This window comes from Pogona vitticeps, chromosome 2 (assembly GCF_051106095.1).
Source record: "Pogona vitticeps strain Pit_001003342236 chromosome 2, PviZW2.1, whole genome shotgun sequence".
Classification (NCBI taxonomy): Eukaryota; Metazoa; Chordata; class Lepidosauria; order Squamata; family Agamidae; genus Pogona; species Pogona vitticeps.
In genome coordinates this window covers 152259548-152271725 of record NC_135784.1, presented here as the reverse complement: position 1 = coordinate 152271725, position 12178 = coordinate 152259548, and the positions used below count along the sequence as shown (strand labels likewise).

Sequence of the window (12178 nt, the reverse complement as noted above, 5' to 3'; positions counted from 1 at the left end):
GATCCTGTACACACTTACAAAGAATACATCCTACTGAGCACAGCAGGGCCTACTTCTGAGTACACATATGTAGGCTGAGTGTACGCCAACCAGAATGTTGAGTTGCATTACAAGGGCCACCACTATATCCTCTTTTGCATTATCAGTAGTGGGACGTTTGCCTAAGTTGTGAGGCAGACAGACAACAAAATGTAGTCCTCATGTACAAAGTTATGGACTGAACCACAACCTACCTGCAAGAACAACAGATAGTAACTTGGAAGTTGGCAAAACACATCAGATTCCCGCCAACTAAAGCAGAGTGACCCATGAGCTTTTGTCTCTGAGCTCTCTTCTCTTTTACAGGGACTTTTCTGTCATCCACAACAAAAGCAGGTATCTTGCAGGGACAAAGCAGATCCCTTTTCTTCCCCAAGTATGTAATAAGGTATCTGAAAAATGCTTAAAATCTTCTTATTGAATTTAACTTTATAAACACAAAAGGTCACACAAATATATGAGCTTGCAAGACTTCCAAAGCGTTCATCTGATAAGATGGTACAAAGCTAGTTGAGCATGGTGGACAGGAGTGGGATTTCTTAAAAGGGTAATTTTATATTGAATTAATGGTATCTGCATGCTCAGGCTAAGATGAAATGGTGATGGAACCACTACATGTTCAACATCCAGTTAGCACTTCCACCTTCTATTTCTTTACATCTGCTTTTCAGATTATTTTGCCTTGAAAACTTACATATTTTTGTGACTTTTGAGATGGCCTAATAATAATAATAATTTTTTAAAAAGGGATGTGGTGCCGCTGAAGGTTAAACTGCAGAAGCCTCTGTGCTGCAAGGTCAGAAGATCAGCAGTCGTAAGATCGAATATACGCAACGGAGTGAGCTCCCGTCACTTGTCCCAGCTCTTGCTAACCTAGCAGTTTGCAAGCATGCAAATGCAAGTAGATAAACAGGTACCACCAAGGTGAGAAGGTAACAGTGTTCCATGTCTAGTTGCGCTGGCCCCGTGACCATGGAAACTGTCTACAGACAAACTCTGGCTCTACGGTTTGGAAATGGGGATGAGCACTGCCCCCCTTACCTTTCCCTTAATAAATTAAATATGGATTTAAAAACTTTCAGTTCATATTCGGTTCTGAGTCCTGGATCCTACCTACGTACCTAATCAGTAATAGAAATCTATAAATGGGGCACATTGTTTATTTAGTTCTATTGTGATCTCCCATGACCCCTAGGTACTAGGGCAAATCTAAATAACCTTGTCCTTTATAACTAACAGTCCCTATTTTGAGCAACCGTTCTGTGTTTCTCTTTAAAAGATTACAGTGTTATATGAAAGTGCTCCCATTCTTAAAGATTTAATTCTTCCTTCCAAAATTGAGAATTTTCATGATTTGGTAATGGGGAAAAGAGAGAAACATCTTGACTTCAACGCAAACATATGGATACTTAAGGCACCGAGTCTTGCCATTTCACACAGTTCAATTTTTAACTCTTTTCTACAGCAAATAAATTAAGTGAATTCAATGACAGAAATCCTGCTGCATAGTTACACTTGCAGAAGGCAAATGGCAAATTCCACTGCAAATTGGCAATTGAGTCCCCATTTGGATTTTCAAGCATGTGCAAACCCAGCAGAGTCTGGCATGCAGCCAAACATCCAAGTGGGGCCTTGATAACTGCCTGAGAGAAGCCACTGCAAGTTACATCATTTGTATTCTGCAGGCATATGAAAGCGACAGGATTTGGGCCAATGAATAATAGGTAAACTTTCTGCAATATGTCACGGAGCTCAGGAGCAGACAGAATGTTTCCTAGGTGGAAGTACATGCATTTAAAGTATCTCTATTTTCAGCACTGAAATGCTATAAGGTACATTATATATGGAGAGATTATAATACATTTTCAGGAGGGAGGGACTACAGCTCTTGGAATAACTTCGGCCATGGTGGCTAGTGTATTCTAGAAGCTGTAGTCCAAATCAGCACCTTTTCATTATTTTTACATATGGCTACCAATACTTGCTTAGAGAAAAGTCTACAGTGCATTTCCAGGTGTGCTCCCCACCCATCTCCAATTCAAAAACGTAGCAGTCATAGATAAAACCATGCAATCCAATTCAAGTTAACTCAGACAATGAAAATCCAATTGTGTTTTAAAGGCGGGAGTGCAGAAAAAAAGTCAAGACAGCGGAACTAACAGAGCCAAAGTCCTGTCGTGCTTGCAGTGGCAGAGTAAGAGCCAAGAGTTGGGGTGGGGGTGAGCCGCTGGAGGGAAGGCAGCTGGGGAGCTTCTTCCCTGCTGATGGAGGCCTTTAAAGAGAACGGGAGCTCTTTGGATTTCTCAAATCAAATCATGCTTCAGAAAACGTGAACTCATATTTTTCTTGGTTTGTAGACTTCTCGGCACAATAGAGAATTAAGAAGTCCTAATAAAGGCTATAACAAAAGGGAAATGACCTAGCAATGTGGAACTTAGAACTTAAAATTAAAAGATTCCTTCAAAAAGTGGTACCAGCCATGGCTTTAACACTAAAGCGCTAATACTTCTTATGCTTTGAAGACACATTACTCCACCAAAATGCTATGGTAAAAATGCTTTAAAAAAAGAATAAAGTTATGGTATAATATATTGTGAAACGCCCCTGAAATACATTCAACTTTCATCTTTGTAACTACTTCAAGTTTATTCTTGCTTTAAAATGGGAATCAAATGTGCCTTAAAAGGCACAGTTGCAAATCCCTCCAGATCACTATTTTTAAAAAAATTTCCTTGAGTTAAAAAAAACATTCTTTTTGTTTTGAGGTAAATTATTTTTCCTGAGTAGTTAAAAAAAGAAAAAAAACTCTACTACATATTTTACAAAAATAAAAAGACAACTAGTTTATTAAACAATCTACATTTCTTTTTTTTTAAAAAAAATCCCAAACCCCTTCCCCCTCAAACCCACTGATGCCACCTGCTTTAACAAGTTTACTCTTGATGACTTTAAAGGCCATCAAGAGGAACCGATGCCCATGAAAAGGAGCCAGTGTCATGATATAATGCACTGAATGATCCACAGTACCAGTGGTAGCCGACGGCCCCTGGAGCTGATGAGACAGAAAGTGGAGTCACCAAATGCTCAGCCAATGACATCTAGCTTGCTATCCAGCTTTATCCTTTCCACAGTCTAAGTACACCTAATGCTGCCCCCTGCTGGATGAGAAGAGCATTGATAGCTAGGTGGGTAGAGCCCTACCTGCCCAAACAGGAGAGCCAGCCCCTTGACAGAGTGACACCTATGTGAGTTCAGAACCAAAGAGAAATATCCAGGAGGTACATAGTATGGAAAAGGGTGCTGGGAAGGGAACGAGACCTGGCTGACTACTTTACAATGCTGGCATGGAAAAGGGAGGACTAGGAAAACAGCTTCATAATAAATAGATTATCCTGAGTTCGTTGAGTGACTACTTTTCATTAACACAGAGACGCAACCACCACCACACAGTCAAAGTTTCAAACAGGTTTTGAAAACAAAAATGTATGCAAATCAATCTAGGGGAATTCTTGCATCCAAAGAGGGGTGACTTTTCTAAGAGACTAGAAGGGCTCTCTCACCATCCCTCAGTTTTCATAGCCACGCAGGTTTGCAGCCTCTCAGAGACAGAAGTGCCTGGAGCAACTAAGCTTTTAGAAAGAAGAATTCAACAGCCCCAACAGCTTCCCCTCCAGGAGACCCAAGATGATGCAGAAGAAGAAGAAGAAGCCAGCCACTCTCCACTAATGTCGGGACCCATACATTTTATCCCACTCAGCATACAAGTCCAGCTCCTTCTGAGAGACGGTGGGATGAATCTTGCAGAAAACGCTTTCAAAATCTTTGTATGAGGTGGGTTGAAGCTGTCCTGGGAGACTGTGCAGCTTATTGGCCCCAGCCTGCTGACAAAGCTGAATGAGCTCGCTGCCGGAGTAGCTCTTTGTGAGTTGTACAATGGAGGCCATCTCTCTCTCGCTGAGACAGTAGTTTTGCTGGGCTAAAGCATGGTGCAGGATCTGCCGCCTGGCAACACTATCTGGTGGAGAGACGTAGAAGCGCCTGGCAAATCTTCTCTGTGTGGCTTCGTCCAGGTTGCCAGGCCTGGTTGTGGTTGCTATGACAACCACATTCTGCTCGCCTGAGGTAGCAAGGTTATCCAGGTAGGAGAGGAGCTGGGACTTCAGGATGGCAGTGTCCTCTAGAAAAGATTCCACATCAGTGAGGAGGATAACAGCTGGCTGCCGGCAGTTGGACACAAAAAACATTGCCTGTAAGATCTTCTCAGCTTCAGCCTTCCACTTGGAGACCAAGGTTGTGCCACTGAGCTTCAGCAGGGTGGATCCCAGCTGAGTAGAAATGCACCGGCTCAACAGCGTCTTCCCTACACCACGGGGTCCAAACAGAAGGATGGTTTTGGGTGGTCGGCTTGCCCCGGTGTAAGCACCTGGCCTTAGGATAGGCCATACCAGCTCTTCTTCAATGGCAGCTTTGACAGAAACCTGCCCTGCAATGTCTGTCCACTGCACTGGAGGACTACAGTCAATGATCTTGTTGTTCACCAGTTCCAAAATAAAAGGGTCCATGGTTTTCAGCTGCTCTTCTACCGCCTGGTTGCTGCTGTCACTACCAAATGCTGGAGCTTTGGGCGGCATCCTCAGAGCAAAGGACTCCCCCTCATGCTCACCATTGGCAGCCGGAGGGGTGAACTTCTCAAAGTTTTCACTCGGCCTCAGAGGGGCTTCACCAACATTGTAAGCTGGAGAAACCAGTCCTTTCATGGGCTGGCTGGCGTATTTCCCAAGGGGCTCCTCGGATGCCACTGCTGCCGCTGCCGTGACACCTGCTCCTGCTGGCCTTTTCCCACCTTTGAAAGGCACCTCCGAGCTTCGGTTGAATCCATTCCCTCTACATTCACCGCTGTCGGATAGCTGATACGGAGACTTTGGTTGCTCATAGCTGTATTTGCGATATCGGCCTTCGCTCTCATCCTCACCACCACCCGTGATGTCGAAGACCTTTCGTTTCAGGGAACTCCCCGACTCATTACTGAGGGACGGCACCGTGAGGGGGCTTTGGTAGGTATACCCAGGGACCACAGGGGGACGAGAGGAAGGAGGAATGGGGGTGGGGGCCGCAATGCCTGAGGGCAAATACGAGGCGGATGGGTGGGGCGGGTGGATGGTGGCATAACCGGGCTGGGGTGGGTAGCTGCCTGAGGCATAGTTGTACATTGGTCCTGTGGAGCTATAGCCAGGGACAAGGGCGGTGGAAGGATGGCTAGGCTGTAGGAGGCCTGAGCTATGCAAGGTAGATGGGTGTGGAGGTGGAAGCGCTGAAGCAGGCTGGCTGCAGTAGCCTGATGGCAAATAGGCCCCACTGTAGCCTGAAGGGTATTCCTGAGATGTCCCAAGACTGCCAGAAGCAGCAGGTCCCCCACAAGTGTTACTGGGGTAAATGGAGTCAGAGATATTACTGGAGATCACGGGGGAGGTGCCAAGGCTGTTCCCTGGGGTGACCGCAGGAGGGACAATCCCCTTGGAGCCAGGCAATCCGTCATGGATCGGAGTCAGCGGGTAGGCCCCTTCTGAGCTGTGTGCCATCGACCAAGGCTCCATCTCTCCCTTCTGACCGTTGAGGGGCCCAAAAACACCATCCCCATAGGTGTTGAGCGCTGATGGCCTGTCATAAGGGGAGTCCAATACTCCAGAGTACTTCTCAGCATACCTCTTCAGCAGGTTGGAAGCGGTCAGGGCAGAAATGTCATCATTGGCCCAGGCATAGTTGAAGCGCTGCCGGCTGTTGTGGTAGAGGTCAGATTTGTGGGCAGGCGAGGAGGTAGTGGAGGAGACATCAAGGTGCTGCTCCGGCCACTGATTCAGGGGCTGAGCATGCTCTGGTGTCCAGTGCATCTTTGACAGAGCTGGAGGAAGAAAGAAAACCAGGATTAGACTCTTCTCCAGTAACGAAATGCCACTGTGTAAGCCTCTGTGTGTGCACCTGTGTATTTCCTTATCATCTACAGTACCACTAACAAAAGGACCCTTGCCTCACATCTTTAGGAAATGCTCTGAGAGCCAAACTGTATGCTACAAACTGCCTTCGATTAGAAAAGGGAATTGCTTAAGTGTTGAAAACATCTGATTAGCACAGCAGAAGCTTTTCACACCTCCCATAGCTTTCAGATCGGGTTGTTTTGTCTTCCGGAGATAAACATGAGCTTCATATGCAATTATGATTTCCCAGACACAAAGTTAGCCTGAATCGCTTCTTTAGAAACCAAACAGTTTTCAGCTTCTAATTTGATACACAAAAGCCATCAAACAAACTTATGCAGCGGTCACAGCTGGACACACTGTGCCTGCCCTGTTTAATGAAGCCACAACCACTGGAGCTCCTAGGTTCAAGCATGGCCATGGCTTATTCTACCTACATCTACATGTGTTCCCATGAGCAGGAGCTGCCTCAGAGTAGATGTATCTTCCAGACTGCTCCTCTTAGCTTAAAACTATACAAACGGCAAACTTATTCACAGATTAGAGACACCTGCCATTTCATGATGGTACTGCAGGCCTCAAATACATAATAATAATAAAGAATAAGTCCCAGGGGCCATTGCCCAGGTTCAGCTTACTATGCATGCCAAGTTTGAAGTGTCTAGGTTTTTTTTGTGTGGGTTTTTTTTTTTGGTCTTGGGAGTTATTGCTCTGAGAGACTGACAGGCAAAAAGACACACATTCCCTTTTATTATGGTAGATTACTCATGTGAAAAATACTGATATTTCTTTGTCTACCCACACAACCACTGTGCAAAGTGAATTAGGTTGGGAGTTAGCGACTTAACTAAGGCCACACGTGAGCTTCATGAATGAAAGTATGGAAGCCAAGGAACTCCAAGCCCTATTATAGCAATCCTCCAAACACACCTAATAAACATGATAATTAATTTAAAACATTTCTAGAGTGTGTGACTCATGAAATTTCAGGGTGATGTGCTAGAGTGAAGTACAGTACAAATTAAAAAAACAACTAAGGAGATGCAACTTTTTTTTAAAAAAAAAACTTGCCCAGTCAAACTATCTATTAAAAGCCTCAGTAAATAGATTTTGTTGGGTGCTAATGCAGCACCAGCACAAGGTGAGACCCTTTTCAGGGGCAGCATGGAGGTGCCACTCATCAGGGCCCTCTCCCTTGTACATGATCATCATACCTCGGAGGAAGGATTTTCAGGAAGAATGGTCTCAGCAGAATACAGTATGTTATGGAATAGACAGGCTGATATGGGGGGAAGTACCTCTTTGAATATTTGGATCCCAAGCCCTTTAGGGCCCTAGAAATAAGAACCAGGATCTTTAAAAGGGCCTGGAAGAGAACAGCTGGCCAGTCATGTTCCTTCAAAATCGGCACTGCAGGGTGCAAATGGGGCTGTACCAGACAGCATGCTGATACAGTATCTGTGTTCAATACTAACTGAAGCCTCTGAACCATCTTCAGGGGTAGCCCCATGCACAACACATTGCAGTAATCTAATTAGGAGTCTCCCAGAGCATGGATCATCATGGCCACTATGTAAATGTGCTCTGACGGGAATGTTCTCTGTCAAGTTTAGCACATTAAGAGTGAACCTCTGTTATTTTTAAAAGAACGAAGTGTAACTCTAGCTTTGAGCCAGAAAGGGAATGAAGCAGATGCATTGTGTTATATACGTAGAAGTCGAAGCCTGTTAACAGCTGTGTGCAATTAGCTAATGGCTATGCTTCAAAATGTGGTGGCGCTGTGGGTTAAACCGCAGAAGCCTCTGTGTTGCAAGGTCAGAAGACCAGCCGTCGTAAGATCGAATCCATGCGACGGAGTGAGCTCCCGTCGCTTGTCCCAGCTCCTGCCAACCTAGCAGTTCAAAAGCATGTAAATGTGAGTAGATAAATGGGTACCACCACGGTGGGAACATAATGGCATTCCGTGTCTAGTCGCACTGGCCACGTGACCATGGAAACTGTCTACAGACAAATGCTAGCTCTATGGCTTGGAGACGGGGATGAACACTGAACACTGCGCCCTAGAGTCAGACACGATGGGACTAAATGTCAAGGGGAACCTTTATACTTCAAAACAGTCACGTGTTTACCTGATTTACAGGGTTGGCTTGAAAGTACCACATTTTTCGCTCCATAAGATGCACTTTCCCCCCCCAAATAGAGGGAGAGAAAGTATGTGCATCTTATGGAGTAAATACAGTTAAAAAAAGGGGGTTCAGCTACCACCACCCAGAAGCCTCCCACTGCCATGCTGGGAGGTCTCTGAACTGGCACCAGAGACTGCTTGCTGTTTGGACCTCACCATTCTGCACTGCTAGCTTACCAGGATCTGCTTCCTGCAGCCCACCTGGAAAACCAGCAAGGCCAACAGGCCTATGGCAGCAGGCAGTGAAAACAGCCAAGGACCAAAGGGTGATTCTAGAAAGACCAAGGGAAATGATACAGTCCCCCACTTAGACAGTTGATTTTCCCACATTTGGGGAAATCACAGGGGTCAGCACATCCAAAGTGCAATAGATGAGCCTTACCCTGGGAAAACCACTTTTATGATAATGGTATTTCCCCTGCCAGGTATGAGATAGAATGGCCCCTGAAAATTCTTCCCCTTTCTGTGCCCTATCCCCCAAAAGGCATGGTGACACCCTGGCTGCACCTCCTGATCAGAGCAGGGCTGCACAGCCCCGGTCCCGAAAGAGGCCAAGAGACCGACTCAGTGTTTTGGGGTGCCCCACAGGACCCCCATCAGGGGCTGGAATGTTCCTCCCACAATCCTCCAGTGCACAGATATTAGCATACCTAATATGCGGGGAAGGCAGGGAAAGCGGGGAAATTCAAACTTTGAGTTAGTGAAGAGGCTGCTTGTCTGCTTCCTTGCTAGTCCAAGCAGTTAGAGAGCTAGGAGAGAGACCTGGGATTGCCTGGTGTTGTCATTTTAAAATGTAAAATTTAGTTTAAAAGCTGCTTGTTTTGGGTTAAACCGTGCTTGGGTGAAAAGGTGCTCCATTTGAGTTGAAACCTGCTTGCCTGGGAAGCCTTTCAGACCAGCGCCGATCAGCTGTTAGGTGGGGAGAGGGGAGGGGGCAGGAGCAGAGAAGAGCACAAAATGGCTGCCGGCTCCCTGCTGGCTTTTAGCTGTTTGGGGCTCTTTTTTGACTGTTCTGGGGTCTACCAAGGCACTGTGAAGAGCTGGGCTCAGTCTACAGTACCTGGTAAGTGACTTTCTTTTAATTTTTTAAAAGTTTATAACCTTTTTTTCCCATAAGAATGCATTAATTAATTTTCAATGCATTCTTATGAGAAATTTGGATTCGACTTGCAAACTTTTCAACTAATTCTGGGCATCTAATAAAGAATGTATTTCCAAAGGGTGTTGCAGCAAAGAAACTAACTGTGCTTCATGACTTCTAACTGGATTACAGTACCTGCTTCCTGATTTCAGCTACTATAGTTTGTATTCAGTTTCTTTGGCTCGTCAAGAACATTGTTCATGGCTGTTGTGCCTTGCATGCTATAAATGTTCAATTATGTCAGAAACCCAAGATTTGGTCTTATGCTGAGCATGTGCTACTGCTGGTGAATGGGTTAAGCTTTGTGTTGCTGTTCTTTTGCATAACCTAAAGTAAATATGGAAAACCAGCTGTTAAATAGTTTAATTCCACTATTTATCCCCCACACAACTAAAAGGGACCTCTCAATGCAGTGCCAAATCAGACAAACCATTTCTAACTTAATATAGGCTTGAGCTGTAGAAGGACAGAGTTGCACAACAGTCTCATCTGTCATTGAGACATTTCTATAAGCATGGGGAGGAGGTGGATAAAGGAAATGTAAAATATAGTTAGCGTGGTATAGGTCTTATCACTGGCTGATAATGGTCTATATGTACTTGAATTAAATTTATGGTACACAAATTTATGGTACATAAACTAGAGTACACAAAGCTTTAAGTCTCTCCATTTGTTAATGACAGTGGTAATGGTTCTTAATGCCACTGTTGACTGCTGTTCACTTTACGTGGTTCAAATGTTATTCTGTTATAGTTTATTAAATATTTTATTACACTATTTGGTTCAGAATATATTTTCCCTGTTTTCCTCCTCTAAAAATTATGTGAGTCTTAAGGTCCGGTGCATCTTATGGAGCAAAAAAATACGGTATACAGCAGCCTTATCAGCTAACATGGTTGCCTTCTGATTACTGACCAACAGACAGGGTACCATACTTTTAATAAAAAATATACTTTAAAATCTCTCTTAATGCAATAGTTTTTAAAATGTAATTTGTTTAACATATTTCCATCTTGCTTTTTCTGTGCCTGCTTTAATTTTGTGGTAAACCACTGCATATCCTGCTTCTGGGAAGGAGGAGCATAATACAAGTCAAATCAAATAAACAGGAGGATAAATATGAATAAATAACATTAAGAGACACAGCTACTTGATCCTGCACTGGTGCGCTTTCATAAGGAGTGGGGGATGGGTTTTTCTAATTCTGTACCTCTTATTACACTGAGGCCAGCCATGCCATTTGAAACTCGCAAGCCCCCACCCCTGCCGCCACCCCCCTTCTCCCTCCTCCTCTTCTTCCCTTTCCTTCCTTTGGGCTCAGCTGCTCCAGCGCAAGCAGGCAGAGGAATGCACACAATGAAGCAATCAAGGGCAGAGCTGGAGGAATGCTAACAGCACATCACCAGCCCTCGGACTTAAGTAACTTTAATTGTGTTGGGCTGTTTTTTTTACCTCTGCCCGTGGCTTTCCCATCCTTCTGATCTAATGAGCAAAGACATTTCAGGAGCCTTGCTGAGGGACTAAGCAAATTCCAAAACCCAGAGACTCCAGGGGAAAAAGAGAGCGAAGAAAAGAGTTGGGGGGGGGAGTGACAGGAGAGGCAGAGGGAGAGGATTGTGGTGGTGGTGGTGGGGGGCACACAAGAACACTTAACACATTATACAGGAAGAATGCTTCTTGCAGGGAGCCCAGGGCTTTGTGGCCACAATCCTGAGATTTTCCACTGCAGCTCTTTCCATTTCTATTGTCTGGGTGTGTTTTCTGTGTATGTGTATTGCCTCTTCTCCCACCCGCCCCCGCCCCCCCCCATTTCCAACAGTGTCCCTCCTCCTCTATACTCATTCACAAAGGCCTCGAGGGAAGATGCTGAAGTGGGGGGCAGGGAGAGTTGCCATTCAGCCTTTAAGCCACTTTGTGGCCACAGTACAATTAGATTACCTAATGCTTTAATTGACTTATATGGCATTTGTCCTTCCACTTTGGATATCAAACTTACACAAGAGGATTTAAATGGCAGGTTTAACTGGGCTTTCTCTGACATCCTGCCTTCATTTACTCACCATTATATTAAAGTGCCACAATAAGTGAATGTTCACAGACAGAGGGAGTCCTCTCCCGCCGCCACCACCCCACCCCTCCCATCACCCAGCCATACCCTCCCATCAAACAGATAAATAAATAGATAAATAAAAAGAAGGCATTCAGCAGGAGGAGCAGGGGGCTGGGGGTGGGGGAGCAAATGAAGACAAAGGACCAGAGGTCTTCCAGTAAACACTCACTTTGGACACATAATTCCAAGCCTTTACATGGGGTGGAGGTTGCAGGAAGAGGAGAAGGGATAATGTTTCTTGCCGAAATGGTAGCAGCATTCACCATGCAGTAGCAGTGGGGTAGTAAAGCAAAGAGAATGTCACATTTCCTTGGGGATCAAGAGAAGCATTAAAAATCAAGCAGAGCCCAAGACAAAGCCAGACATGACTGTTTTGGTGGCCATTGTTTGGCACATACAAACCCTTAACTAGGTTTTTGCCGGAAAGTCATCAGTTAAAAAAAATGTCCTGCAGTTCATATTAAAAAGAGGTTAGTTTGGCATGAAGGCTAACAATAGCTCCCTTTCTAGCTTTCTCTTAGGATCAAAGTATACAGTGCATGTAATATTAGCCCCAATGTGAATATGAACTGAAATGAAGGGACACATATTTGTATATAACACAAGCAGCACTTCACATGGTTTCATTGAGTACATCCACCTACTCTAGCTGTAGCTAACAACAGATTTAGCGTTAGGCAGGAATAGCTCTTCAACCAAGTAGGAACTGGTCTCGCCCTCATATTTTTAAG

At 44.9% G+C, this 12178-nt stretch overlaps 1 protein-coding gene and 1 pseudogene across 1 annotated transcript in view; both read right to left on the bottom strand.

Moving 5' to 3' along the window:
- Window positions 1–2250: 2250 nt before the first annotated feature.
- Window positions 2251–12178, bottom strand: part of FIGNL2 (fidgetin like 2) — a 64069-nt gene continuing 54141 nt past the window's right edge. The window contains exon 2 of the mRNA XM_072990883.2: window positions 2251–5938. Coding sequence (XP_072846984.2) covers window positions 3762–5927 — 2166 coding nt within the window. The 5' untranslated portion in view covers window positions 5928–5938 and the 3' untranslated portion in view covers window positions 2251–3761. The remainder of the gene's footprint in view (window positions 5939–12178) is intronic.
- On the bottom strand, window positions 8480–8629 carry LOC140705090 (U1 spliceosomal RNA; annotated as a pseudogene).